At 40.0% G+C, this 18,428-nt stretch overlaps 1 protein-coding gene across 1 annotated transcript in view; it reads left to right on the top strand.

Annotated features, from left to right (window-relative positions):
• The window catches only part of gfpt1.S (glutamine--fructose-6-phosphate transaminase 1 S homeolog), a 33,824-nt gene extending 17,248 nt beyond the window's left edge, over window positions 1–16,576 (top strand). The window contains exons 8-19 of the mRNA XM_041588158.1: window positions 74–153; window positions 4,976–5,081; window positions 6,071–6,234; window positions 6,378–6,473; window positions 7,335–7,432; window positions 9,119–9,239; window positions 9,514–9,671; window positions 9,804–9,918; window positions 10,699–10,826; window positions 11,804–11,971; window positions 12,644–12,805; window positions 13,881–16,576. Of these exons, the coding sequence (XP_041444092.1) occupies window positions 74–153; window positions 4,976–5,081; window positions 6,071–6,234; window positions 6,378–6,473; window positions 7,335–7,432; window positions 9,119–9,239; window positions 9,514–9,671; window positions 9,804–9,918; window positions 10,699–10,826; window positions 11,804–11,971; window positions 12,644–12,805; window positions 13,881–13,925 (1,441 nt within the window). The 3' untranslated portion in view covers window positions 13,926–16,576. The remainder of the gene's footprint in view (window positions 1–73; window positions 154–4,975; window positions 5,082–6,070; window positions 6,235–6,377; window positions 6,474–7,334; window positions 7,433–9,118; window positions 9,240–9,513; window positions 9,672–9,803; window positions 9,919–10,698; window positions 10,827–11,803; window positions 11,972–12,643; window positions 12,806–13,880) is intronic.
• The last annotated feature ends 1,852 nt before the right edge of the window (window positions 16,577–18,428 follow it).

The raw sequence follows: 18,428 nt of genomic DNA, 5'->3' as shown, positions 1-18,428 counted from the left end.
CGAGCATTCAGGATAAAAGGTCCCATACCTGTATTATAAATGACTTAATTTAGCTCTTTCTTTTTTCCCGCAGGAGGGGCAGCCCACTCTTGATGGGGGTACGAAGTGAACATAAGCTGTCCACAGATCACATTCCCATCCTGTACCGTTCAGGTAACCTCTTTAATGCGAGCAAGGGCATTCTGGGATTATATGCAAAAGTCATAATGGGCTTTTGCAGCACTGACAAATATATTTGAAAAAGCCTCCATCTAATGGATATCTAAAACAGGTTTCCATTTTTCACCGCACCTTCAACTTCCTATATAAGACTTTGTGCTATGGTTACACCAATCATATCCAAATTTATGGATTGGCAGTTGGTCATGGTAATAGGAAATCTATTGTGCATGGGGTAAATGGCAATTATTAGAGCCCTATATCAGACATATTTAGAAGCTCACTAAATATATTTCTGTATGTTACTAGTAGGTTTTACATAACATTTTTATTTCCTTTGCAGTTTCCCTTACAATATTTAATTCTGTTTAAAAAAAACGAAAGTCTGTCTTTCTGATCCTACTATGTATTTCCCATATTGCTGCTCAGCTGGAGGCCTACTGCTGCTTTCTTTCCTTTCTCTCACGTGTACGCTAACCTTTTCGTCTGCTTGTTTCATGCCTTTCATTCCATGTATGTACCCAGGTGATGCTGCTGGTGTATGATACTGTATGCATTTCAGACACCCTGTGATGCATAACTTGTAATGTGTTCTCTTTTTTTGTTGCACTTCTCATTGTACTAACAGGACAAAGCATGGATTTTTCTCTTGAAGAAATGTCCACTTTAAAGGATAAAGGTGCCTCTTCTGCAGTTTTTAGAAAGTCCTAGAAGAGGGGTTCTGTGTATGACACGATGAGTTTAATCATCTTTCTGGTATTGTTTCCTGTGCAGCTTAATCTAAAATGCCAAACATAAAATGGCACACAGTTATATTTATAGTAGACCTCATGCAGTGGATCAGGACACCCAGTGTAATGTGGGATTTGTATGTAGCGCTGGCAGTTCATGTTTGGATCTGTGTATTCAAAAGTTAGAGGACCCCGGTTTGATTGCCGTTTATTACACAGTTCATGGGCAACATTAGATAGAGGTAGAGAGAGGTAGAGGTAGAGAGAGGTAGAGAGAGGTAGAGGTAGAGAGAGGTAGAGGTAGAGAGGGGTAGAGGTAGAGAGGGGTAGAGGTAGAGAGAGGTAGAGGTAGAGGTAGAGAGAGGTAGAGGTAGAGAGAGGTAGAGAGAGGTAGAGAGAGGTAGAGAGAGGTAGAGAGAGGTAGAGAGAGGTAGAGAGAGGGAGAGAGAGGGAGAGAGAGGGAGAGAGAGGGAGAGAGAGGTAGAGAGAGGTAGAGAGAGGTAGAGAGAGGTAGAGAGAGGGAGAGAGAGGTAGAGAGAGGTAGAGAGAGGTAGAGAGAGGGAGAGAGAGGGAGAGAGAGGGAGGGAGAGAGAGGGAGAGAGAGGGAGAGAGAGGTAGAGAGAGAGAGAGAGGTAGAGAGGGAGAGAGGGAGAGAGGGAGAGGTAGAGAGGGAGAGGGAGAGAGAGAGAGAGAGAATATTCTCACAGTGGCATTTCTAGATATTTCTGTCCTATATTTCTCCCACCATGAAATGGAATGTTGGTGAGCATGCTGCAATACCTTTGTGAAATCCCAAATTGCATCACTAGGTGGCACTGTTCATTAGCTGAAAGAGTGGATGATTATTTTCTTACTAAATCTGGTACAATATTGCATGGAGATATATCTTTATCTTCATAACTGATCAACTATGATGGTGCTTGCCTCCTGTTCTCTTAGCTAATAATTATCATAAATATCCCATATCTCAAAGTCCATAAATATCAATATTTATTTAACACTCATATTTAAAAATATACATACTGACCCACTGAAAACCCACCTTATGATTTTCGTACCCTCCAGTACTTAGTCATAGGTGTATATTATAAGAGTATGTATATACACACCTATGACTAAGTACCGGAGGGTACGAAACGCAGGTTTTTTTTAAGTAGGTCAGTATGTACATTTCATTTTTTAATACTTTGAGGTACGGGATATTTTTGATAAATATTCGTTTATTGGGGGTTGGGTCAAGATCCCGTTACTCAACTTCCCATTAGACTGGCATATAGACTCCTCTAGCCTTGTTAATATTCTCTTAGGGCATATGTATTTTATCATTCAGGTGTATCAGCCTGGAATTCTTTCTCTCTGTCCCATGTGGAATGAATCTATGTTCATTATACCAATGCAAAGAAGGGAAGCCTGTATTATGTGTGCCATATTTGTCTTCCCAGGTTTCATGCTGATTTGTAGCAGCCTGGAGTGTTAAAAGCAGTTTTCATCAGATTAAAGTGATACTGACACTATGAAACTACTTTTTAAAATATGAATGTACATTAAAAGTTACCTATAGGTAATTGTTGTTTGAAGTTCCTAAACCTGACTGTTTTGCCAACCACTGTCCCATCTCACCCTGTCAGTTAAAGTTTCTAATACTAACAGACTCCTGCTGCACAAATATGGCAGCCCCCTCGTAGATGAACACAGGGAGTCAGATAGGTAATTTAAAAGCATTGGGCAAATACTTTATGGCAAAATTATAAGTAGCATGCAAAGTCAATTTTATGGTAGATGTTAAAAAAAAAAAAAAAAAAAAAAAAAAAAAAAGGTTTCATTTCTGGTGTCAATATCTCTTTAAGGTATCAGAAATGGGTGGTGGATAAGGTTACAAACACTGCACGTGGAAACAATACCAGAATACCAACTATTTGTTACTGATTGATTCATAATTTTGGGAAATTTATATTCTGGCCCATTTTCCTTTCTGTCATGTTCCTGCTCTAGGTGGGGTTTCTTAATCATAGTTAGTCCTGGAAATGAAGGGTATGGGATTTCTGCATCAAATCACAGTGTTCTGCCGATTCCATGTCTTTTCTCATCATCAACAGATGTTCATTTTGTGGCAAAGAATGAGGTGGCAGGATGGCATACCATCTGTAGAATACTCACAAATCCTTTGTCTTTCACCTCCTGTGCATTTATATGGGACTTTTGCTTTCTCACTAACACACTAATATTCTTTCTGGTTGTTGGGTCGCATAGAATTCCACTATGATTTTGTGTTGGGCCCTTGCTTCAGGCAGTCCTTTCTTCTGGCTCATTTTATGGCAGTGCATTTGTTTCTTTCATTTGCAATGTGGTTAAAGGTAAGCTTTATCAGAAAGGTCTATATAAGTACGCCGGTAAACCCTCAAAGTAGTGCTTCTGAGTCCTCTGTCAAAAGAAACAGCATTTCTTTCCTTCTATTGTGTACCCATGGGCTTCTGTATCAGACTTCCTGTTTTCAGCTTAAACCTCCGGGGTTAGGGCTTGAGCATGCTCAGTTTGCTCTTCTCTCCTTTTCCCCCTCCCCTGCCTGATGTAATCTGAGCCCAGAGTTATGAGTGAGCAGGGAGAGATTCAAGCAGGAAGTGATGTCACACCAAGCTAATATGGCAGCTATATCCTAAACAACCAGATAGACATTCTAGAGCTGTTTACTCAGGTATGGTAAAGCATTCTACAGAATAAATATAGTGTTCTAGCTTGCACTATTGTGGCTAATCTGTTGGCAATAATCTGCCTCAGTAGCTTTCCTTCTTCTTTAAAGAAGGGTAGTTTTTCCTAAAATAATGGGGATGACACTTTTCCCCGAAATCCTAACAATACATTCACCTACCTAAAGGTGCAACACTGTAGAAAGCATTTGATTATTCTAGAAAACAAAGCCCATTTAGGACAAGAACTATGATACATCCTCCCGAAAGGACTTCATGAACGAACATGACCAAAATATACAGTATGAAACCTCTTTCGGGAAGAGACATGGGTCATCTAGGATACATTTTGTTTAGTTGTGGTTGTTTAGTCGGGTAGGTCCTGTGCAGCAGGAATAATGAAGTCCTTCTTTAACCCACAACGTAAAGGCTGTTCAGGGTGATATTTCTTTATAAATATATTTAACTTTTATTATATATGGTGGGTCGGCATGATCAAATTTTGGTTCACAGTCAAGGGAGCCCAAGAAAACCACTGAAAATCACTGCCTTATGGCCTTGGTGTCATCTTTAGCCAGTTTACGAAATTTGTTACTGTTGCAAAGAAAGAAATTTCTTTTTCCCCATTTGCCTTCAGAACACAACGTGCATGGGAGTATGCCATCCTTTTTCTCCATGTGATATTGTTATGTATTCATGGCTTAGCATTGCCAGAGCCTGTATGAGAAATACTCATTGCCACCTTATGACCATCAAGTTGCTTAAACCTTTTGGGTAAGGACACACTGGACGATTTGTCGCCAACGTTTTTAAAAAGCAAATCGCGGCGACATATCGCTCGTTTTGTCTCTGAACAAAACCAAATGAAAGACGCCAGCTCCTGTGCCCACAGCGCGTTTGTGAATCGCCTGTAGCTCCAAAACGCACTGAGACCCTTTTCCGAGCGATTTATCAGAAATAGCATGTACTTAGAAAAGCACTGAAATCTCCTAGACACGCACACACATACAGATAAGTAGCAACAATTGTATTCAAATTACATTGCGAACGCAATGACGCAAGAACGTAAAGACGTAAAGACGCCAGGTTACAGCGGGAAGCACAAACCGTTTCCGGTTTGGGTGGAGCACGTACCGCACAGAGTAATGGGATACAAATCGCTCTGTGCCAATAGTCGCTGTGAATCGTCTGTTCAAAAAAGACGATCGTCTTGTCGCCGCGATTTACTTTTTTAAAACGTTGGCGACAAATCGTCCAGTGTGTCCTTACCCTTACAGAAAATTGATCCTGTCCCTGAATTTTGCTTCTGCCTCAAGATGGTATCTACGTAATCAGAGATTTGTGTGTATCTCCTCTCCTCCCTATGGCTGCTTCTTAATCTCTTTGTGCTGTATTGTTTAGGCTTGGAAAAGAAAGGGAGCTGCTCTTTGCCCAGGCATGATAGCACCACCTGCCTGTTCCCAGTGGAGGAGAAAGCAGTAGAATATTTTTTCGCCTCAGATGCCAGGTAAGTTGAGATATCCAGAGGACAACATGCGGTTCATGCATTTACACTATAGGTTCCTCCACTAGGCATTTAATAGGAGTGCCCATTCTAAGGATAAGATTTTGGGTACATGTTGATTTTATGCCCTAGATACCCATGGGACTATAGTAGGGTGACTATTATGACAATATTTTCAAGGGGAACTATGGTGAAAATGTAATATAAGCTTCAGCATACTGAAATAAGAAACTTTCTAAATGCAATCAATTAAATATTCTGTACTGTTTCTGAAATAATCAAGTTTATGTATACTATTCCTCTCTCAGCATCTGTTTCTCTTTATTCTCCCTTCATGCAGGAGTTGGGTGTCCGTTATTCGTTGACCTTTAGATCCAATATATCTTATAGGGGGGCGCCTATCCTAGCAGATGAATTAGCGCTCACTCAAATAACTGATTCCACTACAAACAAAATCTAACAAAATAACTGCCTTTTGCACAAATTCTGCATGTAGAGAGACCGGATTTCTGGCGATTTTAATAGAGTGAATTCAAATACATCTTCTAGGCAAAAGGAGCCTCCTTAAAAGATATATTGGATCGAACTGTCAATGAATATCTGACACCCAACTCCTGCATGAAGACAGAATGAAGAGAAACAGTTGCTGAGAGTGGGATAGTGAAGATACACTTGATTATTTCAGAAATGATGCAGAATATGTAATTGATTGTATTTACAGTTTCTTATTTCAGTATGATAAAGCTTACATTCAATTTTCATTTTCACAATAGTTCCCCATTAACCTTGTTATGAAATAAAGGGCACCCAACCAGCGCTAGTGGGCAAGAGTAGGCCTCTGATCTTTCCACTTGTATGTAAATGTGAATTTATTCATAGGCACCGCTTAACATATAACTTGTGCCCATAATGGCAGGATTTGCTGTTTTTCTGCTAATGTAAGACATGAGTTCACCAGCTAGAGATAACGTTTGCTCTGCTTGGTTCTACAGCGCTGTTATTGAGCACACCAACCGCGTTATCTTCCTGGAAGATGATGATGTAGCTGCAGTGGTGGACGGCCGGCTCTCCATCCATCGTATTAAGCGAAATGTAGGGGATCACCCAGCTCGCGCTATCCAGACTCTGCAGATGGAGCTGCAGCAGATCATGAAGGGTAATGCATTATGGATATTTTTACTACATTCTATTCTATATTTTATTTTTCACAGTCATTCTATATTAGATTGGTAGCAGAATCATTTGTCAGGTGATGGGAAAGGAACTGCATATTTCACCCTCATCTTCTCCCCCCTGCAGGAAACTTCAGCTCTTTTATGCAGAAGGAAATCTTTGAGCAACCAGAGTCTGTTGTCAATACCATGAGAGGCAGATTGAATTTTGATGACCTCACAGGTAATAAAGCTGTCCCAAAGAATGTCAATGAAAATTAATGTTGTACTTTGAAACCTTTGGTTCGGGAAATGTCAGCTCACAGAATCCAGTCCTGTCAGCCGGTTGATAATGCTATGGTTTGCAATAGCAGAGGTTTCACAGCAGGGTGCTGTCTGGAGATACAGCGGTATTCAGTAGCAACTCAGGAAAGATTTAGGGAAATGTTACATGCCTTAGGCCAGGGATCCCCAACCTTTTGAACTCATGAGAAACATTCAGAAGTAGAATGAGTTGGGGAGCAACGCTTGCATGAAAAATGTTTTTGGGGTGCCAAATAAGTGTTGTGATTGGCCATTTGGTAGCCCCTAGGCAGATTGTCAACCTACATTGAGGCTCTGTTTGGTAGTGCACCTGGTTTTTATACAACCAAAACTTGCCTCCAAGTCTGGAATTCAAAAATAAGCAGCTGCTTTGAGGCCACTGGGAGCAACATCCAAGGTGTTGGAGAGCAACATGTTACTCACGAGCTACTGGTTGGGGATCACTGCCCTAGGCAATCAAGGGACTAGCAGTAGCCCAATAACCTCACCATGTGACTTTTGTCATATTTTATGGTGGTCCAGGTGGACAATCCTGTTTGTAAAACACTGCAAGCTTTGGAGCAATCTTCTAGGCCTCCACACAGCTTCCAGGATAATGTCCTAACATTTGTTGTGCTGGGGTGAACATACAGTGCAGTAATTAGCAGAACTAAAGAACTACTACCAGTGACATAGCCTTAAAACAGAGTGGACATTACCAATGCTTGTCCTGTCTAGTCAGTACAGGGTATATAAATAAATACTTGTCGTCTATTAGTGACACAGAGTCCCTCTTTTTCAGTGAATCTGGGAGGACTTAAGGATCACATTAAAGAAATCCAGAGATGTCGACGTCTGATTCTTATTGCCTGCGGAACTAGTTACCACGCTGGAGTTGCTGTAAGTTTGAGTGTTGTGACCCCTTTTGAAGCAGGTTTAGCATGTACTATGGCAGGTTTATATAAAATTGAAAATTAGCTCAATAAACAAATATAATCTGTCTACCCTATGAGACTGGATAATTCTAGCATAAAAGATTCACTTGTGTCAGCTGCTCATTTCCTCATACACTTATTAATTACATTGCCTGCTGCTTCAGACATTGACTAATTCCCGCACACGGCTGCATGCTTACCCAAAGCCTAACACGCTTGCTATCTCCCACACGCTCGCCAACTTCCTCTCTTTAAATAAACTCGGAGAGCTGATTATGGTTTCCAAAGATAATTCTGTGCGATACAACTAATTCGGATTTAAAGGGGCTGTTCGCCTTTGAATTAACTTGTAATTATTTTTATTATTTCTGGGGGTTTTTTTTGAGTTATTTAGCTTTTATTCAGCAGCTCTCTAGTTTGCCATTTCAGCAATCTGGTTGCTAAGGTCCTAATTACCCTAGCAAACATGCAACCATTTGAATAAGAGACTGGAATATGAATAGGAGAGTAATAAAAGTAGCAATAACAATACATTTGTAGCATTTGTTTTAGATGGGGTCAATGACCCCCATTTAAAAGCTGGAAAAAGCCATACAATGTAGGCAAATAATACAGAATCTATAAAAAATAATAATAATAAAGACCAATTCAAAAGTTGCTTAGAATTGGCCATTCTATAACATATTAAGAGTTAACCTAAATGTGAACCACCTCTTTAAGACTTTCGGTAGATATTGATTATTAACAATCACTTTTTGTTTTGTGGTTCATTCATACTGTGCTCTAAATATTTCAGCTGCTTACTCTATCAAACGGCAGACTTAAGGGATACTGCTATTCCAAAAATATTTCTTAATTTTTATGTACTTCCACAAAACAACATTAAGTTTAAAATGAGTCTTTGCAATCCGGTTATCTCCTTTTCTTCACTAACCATTGTATTAAAGAGGACCTGTCACCTACACATAAAAACATAATGAAAGTCCTTTGCAAATTAAACATGAAACACATTATTGTTTTCATTAAAACATCCATACCTGTTATAAAGGTGTAAATATCTGAGCTGTCAATCAAATATTATCTGCCCCACCTCTATGCCTTAGGCTTAGAGGTGGGGCAGTCAATTACTTTCACTTTCCATTCAGCACTTCCTACATGTCACTGCACTTCTTACATTGGCCCATCCCTCCTCAGGCTCTATAATTCTGTAGGACACTGTGTATGGGCATTTAGGTTCCCCATTCTCATGCTTACACAAGATTTTGGGGTGATACACAATTTATTTAAATAACAGTGTCCACAAAATGGCTGCTGTCTGCTTAGTGTGATTCCAAGAGAGAAAAAAACAAAATTTTAATAATATAGTGTAAGTAAAGTTTATTTTACTAACATGATAGAAAATAATTTGGAATTGTTTCTTAGGGTGACAGATCCCCTTTAAGCATTTCTGTAGGAATGTAATACATGAGTTTCATATAAGATCTTGGACAACTATCAAGCTGTTATAAGTGCACCGACACTTGGGAAAGTCAAATAAGAAATAAAAGTTGATCAGTACCACAAATATGTAATTACATAGCATTCATTATAACAAAGCAAGACAATAAGTTAAACCACATTCCTTTCTAAAAATGCATCTCCCTCTTTGCAGACGCGCCAGATACTGGAAGAGCTGACAGAACTGCCCGTCATGGTGGAACTAGCTAGCGACTTTTTGGACAGGAACACACCCGTTTTTAGGGATGACGTGTGCTTTTTTATCAGCCAATCAGGTAGGAAGGTTGATGGTTAGATATAATATACGAGAGCACTGGGAATATGAATGCTGGTGAGGGTATGTTAAAATAAATAACATTTGAACCATAGATTATGTAATCAAAATCATTGGAGACTATGGTGTATTTCTACTACATGGAATTTGTCTTGGCACTACTGTTGCAACTTTTCTTTTCTGCAGACGGATGTTGTTTAATAGGTTGCATGTTAAATGTAGTTGGCATAGGGATAAATAACAAGTATAGTCATTGGTTTTCTCTTTCTCCCCAGGTGAGACTGCCGATACTCTGCTTGCCCTCCGCTACTGTAAAGAGAGGGGTGCCCTGACTGTGGGTGTAACAAACACTGTGGGCAGTTCCATCTCCCGAGAGACAGACTGTGGGGTACATATCAACGCTGGGCCTGAAATTGGTGTGGCCAGTACAAAGGTAAGGATACCCCATGCGCATTCCACATTTCAACATTTTTATACGTATTTTGTAATTGCGTCAATATAGGGTGCTCTAAAGTTTCATTTCTGCATCAGTTCTAATTGATGACTCTTACCTTTATCTCCTCAGGCCTATACTAGCCAGTTTGTATCCCTCATAATGTTCGCCCTGATGATGTGTGATGATCGGATATCCATGCAGGAGAGACGCAAGCAGATCATTAATGGCCTGAAAATCTTACCAGGTAAAATCCTAAAATTTTACATCATCCAGTTCACATGAGCAGCATAACTCATAAGGCTGACACAATAAAAACTTAATGTCGATTTAAAGGAACAGTTCAGTGTAAAAATAAAAACTGGGTAAATACATAGTCTGTGCAAAGTAAAAAAATGTTTCTAATATAGTTAGTGGAAACCAAGAGAGCTGAAAAGCAGGAAGTAGTGCTCTGGCTATTATGTTAGACATCCAGTCACGGAAGCCAAAGAATCACCAGACACTCAACAGCAAGTGAAGCGGGGCGGACCCCTGCACGTTTATTCGTCATGTCTGACAAAGGGTTCCGCCACCGAAACGTTACATCACAAGACTTGAATAAACACGCAGGGGTCCGCCCCGCTTCACTTGCTGTTGAGTGTCTGGTGATTCTTTCGCTTCCATGTATGTTGGAGAGGTGCCGACCTCTTTTCCGGACACCAAGCTAATTGATTGGAGAGGCTGGGGACTCGGGAATCCTTGTTGTAAAACATCCAGTCACCCCAGCCTTTATACATTACAGTTTTGGCTAACTAACTATATTAGAAATATTTGGTTATTTTGCACAGACCGTCTATTTACCCAGTTTTTATTTTTATACTGAACAATTCCTTTAATGCTGGAGTAAAATGCATTAGTTACGCCTGGTTCCCAACTGCCGTAAACCCCCTACCCCGCCACTGCTCCTCACAGTTTTGGAACCACTGCCCTAAGACTTCTTCATGTTAGAGCTTCACTTTATTGATCTTTTTTCTATTTGGTACTACAGACAACATTAAAGAAGTGCTTAGCCTGGATGATGAGATTCAGAAGCTGGCATCTGAATTGTACCAGCAGAAATCTGTCCTTATTATGGGCCGTGGATTTCACTACGCAACCTGCATGGAAGGAGCTTTGGTAAGTGAACAGGCTTCAATTTCCATGTTGAGCCGCAATGATATTTACTGCAGGGTCTCACCCAGACTGCCCTTTTCCTCCAAGCTTTCATATCTCATAGTACCTTTTGAAAGCCAATATTAAAATGGAAAGCCAAACTCTTAGTGTACATATCTGTGTTTGCCTAAATGTTCTTCACCTTTGCAACTCAATCTTACTGCTCGATGCAATCAGACTGGTTTTTAAAGGGAAACCTTTCTTCATTTTTTTTTATCTGTAAAACAGGGGGTGGATACAGAAAGCAAGGTGGGAAGGGTGCATATGGGTTCAACATCCCTAACACAATTACTAGGTATATTGTATCACATACAATACCAGTAAATATGCATTTTAGATCTAACAATACATCTTCCTCTGTAGGTTATAGGACTATATGGATGGGTCCCAGTTTAGAGGGGTGGGAAGGGGAAACTTGGGTAGTTCATACATAGGGGGGGGACGAAGGGGGAAAAATAGGAGAGAGGAGAGATAATTGAGTCACTTCGTTTATTCTTCTTATATGGACTGTTGAGGTCTATGTTAACCCTTATTTTAGTTTTTCATATGGCATGTAACTAATAGGATTCCCATATCTTCCTATATTTATGGACGGTTCCCTGCCTCATTGCTCTGATTTCCTCGTATTTTTTAATTTCATCCATAGAGGATTTCCATTCAGCCATGGAGGGAAAACTATACTTTTAGAAAACAGAGGCCCTGTGGTTTTAATGGGACTGGTTAGAATTGTCTGAAGTTGCAGCATGTTGCAGCATGTTGCAACTCCTTCCACCACTCCTGATGTAAACAAGAGTTTGCTAGTTGTTGCTGTGGGAGAGTAATTGGCTTTCAGCATGTGCACACAAAGTCATAGACCTTCTGGTTGTAGCTGAGAAACCAACCGCTGTAGCAATGTCCAAGACTTACAGTCTAACCAATATTCTACATCCTTTTCTTGACAGAAAATTAAGGAGATCACATACATGCATTCAGAGGGGATCTTGGCAGGAGAGCTAAAGCATGGCCCATTGGCCCTGATAGACAAGCTTATGCCAGTCATCATGATCATCATGCGGGATCATTCCTACACCAAGTGCCAGAATGCCCTGCAGCAAGTGGTGGCTCGTCAGGTAAGATGAAAGCTGGAAAGAGTGGGCCTCATTTATCAACACTGGGCAAATTTGCCCATGGGCAGTTGCCTATAGCAACTTATCAGTTGGCTTTTTAAAGCCAGCTGCAAGTAAAACAATGAATGCAGCAATTTGATTGGTTGCCATGGGTTACTGCCCATGGGCAAATTTGCCCAGTGTTGATAAATTAACCCCAGTATCTTTCTGTTCATAACTCTGCAGCAAACGTATTGCATCATTTGTATAATCTATATAAGCACATGATTTATTCATTCATATATGTGTAAGAACCCTGTCCCCTGTCATTCTGGCTCTCTGTACTTGGAACAACTCTGATACTGAAGTCATTCTATCAACAGGCTTAGTGCTGGCTGCAACTGTATTCCAAGCTGTCCCACCTATTATCCATGTAGTTAATGAGAACTTAGATTCATTACAAAATGGAAAAAACACATAACTGACACCATGCAAAGGCTCTGTAAAATAGTGGAACTTTAAGTGCAGCTTAGTAACATAAACTAAACGTCCCAGGATTCCTTGATCCTTCCCTAAAGGGTCACTATTTAGGTTCCCTTAATTGAATATATTTTTGTAAACCTGCTGCTTATTTATTTTATCCTGCGCAAATCAAACTCTACTAATTGTTACCTTGTACCTTTTTGCATTTCCCAGGGCCGTCCAGTTGTCATCTGTGATAAAGAGGACACAGAAACCATTAACTCCATCAAGCGCACAATAAAGGTCCCTCACACTGTGGACTGTCTGCAGGGAATTCTGAGTGTCATTCCTTTACAGCTCCTCGCTTTCCACCTCGCTGTGCTGAGGGGATACGATGTAAGTATCTTAAAGGGAAAAATGTTTTTTTTCCAAAACGCATCAGTTAATAGTGCTGCTCCAGCAGAATTCTGTACTGAAATCCATTTCTCAAAAGAGCAAACAGATTTTTTTATATTTCATTTTGAAATCTGACATGGGGCTAGACATATTGTCAGTTTCCCAGCTGCCCCCAGTCATGTGAATTGTGCTCTGATAAACTTCAGTCACTCTTTACTGCTGTACTGCAAGTTGGAGTGAAATCACACTCCTCTATTTCCCCCCCAGCAACCTAACAACAGAACAATGAGAAGGTAACCAGATAGCAGCTCCCTAACACAAGATAACAGCTGCCTGGTAGATCAGCACTCAATAGTAAAAATCCAGGTCCCACTGTGAAACATTCAGTTACATTAAGTTGGAGAAACAACAGTCTGCCAGAAAGCAGTTCCATCCTAAAGTGCTGACTCTTTCTGAAAGCACATGACTAAGCAAAATGACCTGAGATGGCTGCCTACACACCAATATTATAACTAAAAAAAAAATACACTTGCTGGTTCAGGAATGACAGTTTTATATTGTAGAGTGAATTATTTGCAGTATAAACAGTGTCATTTAGAAATAAAAACTACATCATAAAAATCATGACCCTTTAAGCTTGCTGTCAAAGTTCTAGGTTGAGCTACCTGAGGTTGTCTCAGGTATAATTGAGTACTAGCTGCTTCTGGACTGAATCTTCCAACATGCCTTTGCTGAAAAATCATTATTGAATCTTAACGTTTTTGCTCACAGATTAGGGTAACATTTCCCTAGTCTTTTACGAGGTGAGTTGAATGATTGGATGATAAGGAAGAAGGTGCCTTTCCGGAGCAGTTGGTCTACTGGCTTTAGACACACCAATTGTACAAAGGTTGGCAAATTTGTTCCAGTAAAGCTTAGTATGTGGCCAACATAAAGCCATCTTTGCACTTCATGGTAACAAGAATCCTCTGAATCTGCTTTCTACATATAATATTGGTCTTGGATAAATGCACTATAGAATGATAGGAAATGGTATGACAGAGAGGAATGTCTAACTCTGCTTTTCCTTTTTCAGGTGGATTGTCCAAGGAACTTGGCCAAGTCTGTGACTGTGGAGTAGATTTGATTCTGCCAATCCCAAGAAGACACTTTTTACTTGTACAATTTATTTTTCTAAATGCTGTTTTTACATGTTGTATTTATGTTTCCTTCCCATTCCCTGGTTTTTGAGTCTTCCTTGCCTGTCTCTTCACTTTTACCCTGTACATACAGAAGCACAGTCTCTCCAGTGGACGGACTTGGAGCATATCAATTGTAGTACACTTTTCATCTCTATTCATTTGAACTGGCTCTATGCCAGAACCAACGCTAACTCCTTCCTGTTGTGCCACATACTCAACTGATGTGGAGGACATACGTTATTGTTTGGATCCTGCTTGCTCAACAATGATGAGGCTTAACTAGTAAGCTCTTATTTTTAACTGGACATTGAAGTTCATTGGGGAATTGAAGGTATTTTAATGTATTTAACATGAAGGACCTGCTAATAGGTTTTGTTATTGTGCTCTACACTTTTGGCATTGTGAGATTGTCGCTGTCAGTTTAAAAATCCGAGCTGAAACCAGCTACTACATCTTATCCCCCCCCATCTCATTCTGACTACATTCCAGAAAATACTTTTAGACTAGGCATTCCAATCTGTTGCCCTCTCAGTTGTGTTGGACTGCAGCATCCATGAACAGTGTTGGGCTGTAGTTCAGAGGCTCCAGGGCCCCAGGTTGCCAATTCCTGTTCAAGGGCAATTCTTTTTTTTAAATTTAAGTAGCTAAGGGCAAGTTGGTGTGCTGCTATCATCCACTGCTGGCTAGGTAAGCTAGGAGATGTAGCTCAGATGTTTGATATTAAGATACATCCGCTTTGCTTGTCAGTCATTGCACATTCAATTGCACCAAACATATTTTCATAGATGCTGTGGAAACTTGAGAGGGGGGTTTCCAATCAGTTCAGGAACATTTCCTGGAAAGCCTGATTTAATCCCTCAAACAAGAAACTCTGCTGGACTTTACAGGGGGGTAACGACTGTTTGGACCGCCGTCTTTTTTTTTTTTTATTGTCCTTGCAGAGCTATAAAAGCCTTACACGATCATATCTACTTGACTTGAGGTGCTCTGCAGGCTCTAGTGAAACCCCATAACTAGATACTGCAAAGGTTTAGTCCAACTCTTTCCACCTGTGTGTAGTACTCTCTTTCCAATCGGGTCACACCAGCATATAATTAACCAATGTAGAATAGGATGGAGCACACGGTAGGCAGACGCTGTTGCAATTAAATTTTATTCAGTCACACCATGTTTCGGATCTCCATGGATCCTTTTTCAAGTGAAAACTAATTTGAAAATTTCACTTGAAAAAGGATCTACGCTGATTCGAAACATGGTGTGACTGAATAAGATTTAATTACAGCAGCGTCTGCCTACCGTGTGCTCCATCCTGTTCTACGTTGGTTAAACCCCATAACTATGCCTTGTTACTGCTTGAAAATGATAATCTTGTTGATTTTTTTTGGGGTGTACTTTGTGACAGTGTTCTGATAATCATACTCTTTATTTATTTTTTAACAGCATTTAACGGTTTGTGCTGGAGCTTGTAAAATTGTGAACTTAAAGGCACACATCTTGAGGGCAATCGAGAGAGGTTAGAAAGTGGTGGCAGCCCATCCAAGTGGAGCTCATTATCAAGGCTGTTGGCCAGTGGTTGCTCTGTGGGAAGGCTGATATTTTTATGTATTAATGAAAGAAAATGAAGAATCTCGTTGGTCTGTTGACCTCTGCATGTGGACCTTTTATACTCAAAAAGAGAATTGAGTAAATGCTTATTAGGGTATCAGTTACAGACCCTCTCTTCTCCTATTGGGAAAGCCATTATTCAGTAGAAATGTGCAATATAATTGATGCGGGAATTCCTGGCTGGTTAACGTTTCTTCTTTAATCTAGAACCTAAGGCTCTGTTTGTGGGATTTATAGTTGACTCATCTGCCAGTTTCCAAAAAGCAGAAACTCTGGGCCCAGGCAAGATCTTATCTTACAGGAAGGCTGGGGCCCAGTCTAGGTGGAGAGTATGTAACTCAGGTCTTTTCATTCTGCTGTTTTCAGTTGGTTGACAACTCCCTCAAGGGGAGTCTGAAAGTAACAATTGAGTAACAGCTAGAAACAGGCCACAGGTTGGATGCTCTGATGCATATACTAAAGATACCATTGTTTAATAATAAAATGTTAATTTAGGGAGTAATGCTGGGCTCTTACTGCCCTGGGATATTCTGTGCTAGTGTTCTCTCTGTCTGTAAATTCTGGGCAGACAGACTCCTTATAGTAGGAAATGAAGGCTTTTTAAGGCTTAAGAATGTACTACTCTGAAGTATAAGAAAAAATGTGATGTTATTCCCAAATTCCCTCCCTCCTATTTTGTAATGAAAATAATAGTTCATATAAATGTATTGTTGATGTCCAACCTGTGTCCCTGTGCCTGTTGCTTAGATACAAGTTCCAGCATCTTGCAATGGCTGAGGCTAAGGGACGCTGGGATCAGTAGTAAAGGGACTCAGGTTGGGCATCCTTGCTGTAGATCCTATTCTGTTTCCATGAGATGGCTAATAGATCTGCCAAGGTTCTCCTACTGATACAGGAGATGTTTACAGAGGACCAAAGATACGTATAGTACTTACTGTAAAATGCACCTCTGAAATCTGTGAAAATAAAACAAATGTGTACAGTCTTTCTTGTGTCATTGGTTTATGTTTTTCTCAAACTCTAAACAGGGGTCACCAACCTTTTTTTACCCATGAACCACATTCAAATGTAAAAAGAGTTCTTGGGGTACCAAATAATGGCTGTGATTGGCTATTTGATAGCCCTTATATGGACTGGCAGCCTACAGGAGGCTCTGTTTGGCAGTACAGCTGGTTTTTATACAACCAAAACTTCCTTCAGCCTCCAAGCCTGGAAATCAAAAACAAGCACCTGATTTGAGGCCACTGGGAGCAACATCCATGGGGTTGTTGAGAAACATGTTCCTCAGGAGCCACTGGCTGGGGATCACTGGTCTAAAATTTAAAGGTATACTGTCATGGAAAACATGTTTTATTAAAAACGCACCAGTTAATAGTGCTGCTCCATTTCTCAAAAGAGCAAACAGATTTTTTTATATTCAATTTTGAAATCTGCCATGGGGCTAGACATATTGTTAGTTTCCCAGCTGCCCCCAGTCATGTGACTTGTGCCTGCACTTTAGGATGGAACTACTTTCTGGTAGGCTGTTATTTCTTCTACTTAAAGGGCAAAAAAATGAAATCCCATTTTTAGTTTCTTTAATGAAAAAGAAACCTATCTCCAATATTCTTTAATTAAAAAATGTGTACCATTTTTATAAGAAACCTGACTGTATGCAGTGAAATTCTCCCTTCATTTACTGCTGTGGATAGGAATTGTCATATGGTCCCTAACTGCTGAGCAGGGAAACAATCATACTTATGAACAGCAGGGGGAGCCCCCGCTTTACTTCCCAGCCATGCAGAACTCAAGCAGCTTTGTTTATGACGATCGCTAAGCAGCCCAGACCACACTGAGCATGTGCACAGTCTTTAGTCTTGCAAAGATGTTTAACAAAGTTACAAGCATAAATTATTTGTTTGATTAGGCTTGTGGTACAGGAAGTTCATGTTTATATTTAGTATACAAAATACAGCATTTCTAGCCTCATTCCATATTAGACTTTACATGACCTTTAATGAAACTGAATCAGTCTCAGTGGGATTTGGCTTTTACTATTGTAGTACAGCAGTAAAAAGTGACTAAAGGTTATCAAAGCGCAAGTCACATGAATGGGGGCAGCTGGGAAACTGACAATATGTCTAGGTCCATGTCAGATTTCAAAATTGAATTTAAAAAAATCTGTTTGCACTTTTGAGAAATTAATTTCAGTGCAGAATTCTGCTGGAGCAGCACTATTAACTGATGCGTTTTGAAAAAAACATGTTTTCTCATGACAGTATCCCTTTAATGGCATGGGTAAACCCAAGACTTTAAAGGAGAACTACACCTTGAAAATGAATATGGCTAAAAATTCCATAATTTATATATGAAACTCCTTGCACCAGCCTGAAGTTTTAGCTTCTTCATAGCAGCAATGATCCTGAACTTCAAACTTTTTGTATCCATTATAATAAAATAATACATTTTTTTAATACTGATTTAATTTTTCTCTGTAGCAATCAAGCACTATATTGTACTTGATCCAAACCAAGATATAATTAATCCTTATTGGAAGCAAAACCAGCTTATTGGGTTTATTTATTGTTTACAGGATTTTCTAGTAGGTTTAAGGTATGAAGATCCAAATTACAGAAAGATCCGTTATCTGGAAAACCCCAGATCCCGTGGATTCTGGATAACAGGTCCCATGCCTGTATAATAAAATCAGCTTTTGTCTCTTAGTCATCTGCAAGTGACCCTTCCGAACAACCTAATACTCGGAGATACTGCCGAATCCCTGGGTGCATGGCTGGAAAACAAGTAGATGCAGTTGCTATATTCCTCTCTACACCTCACCTAAGAATTCTACTGGACAA

Source organism: Xenopus laevis, chromosome 3S, assembly GCF_017654675.1.
Source record: "Xenopus laevis strain J_2021 chromosome 3S, Xenopus_laevis_v10.1, whole genome shotgun sequence".
Classification (NCBI taxonomy): domain Eukaryota; kingdom Metazoa; phylum Chordata; class Amphibia; order Anura; family Pipidae; genus Xenopus; species Xenopus laevis.
The sequence above is the reverse complement of the archived record's forward strand: the minus strand, read 5'-3'. Positions and strand labels throughout refer to the sequence as shown.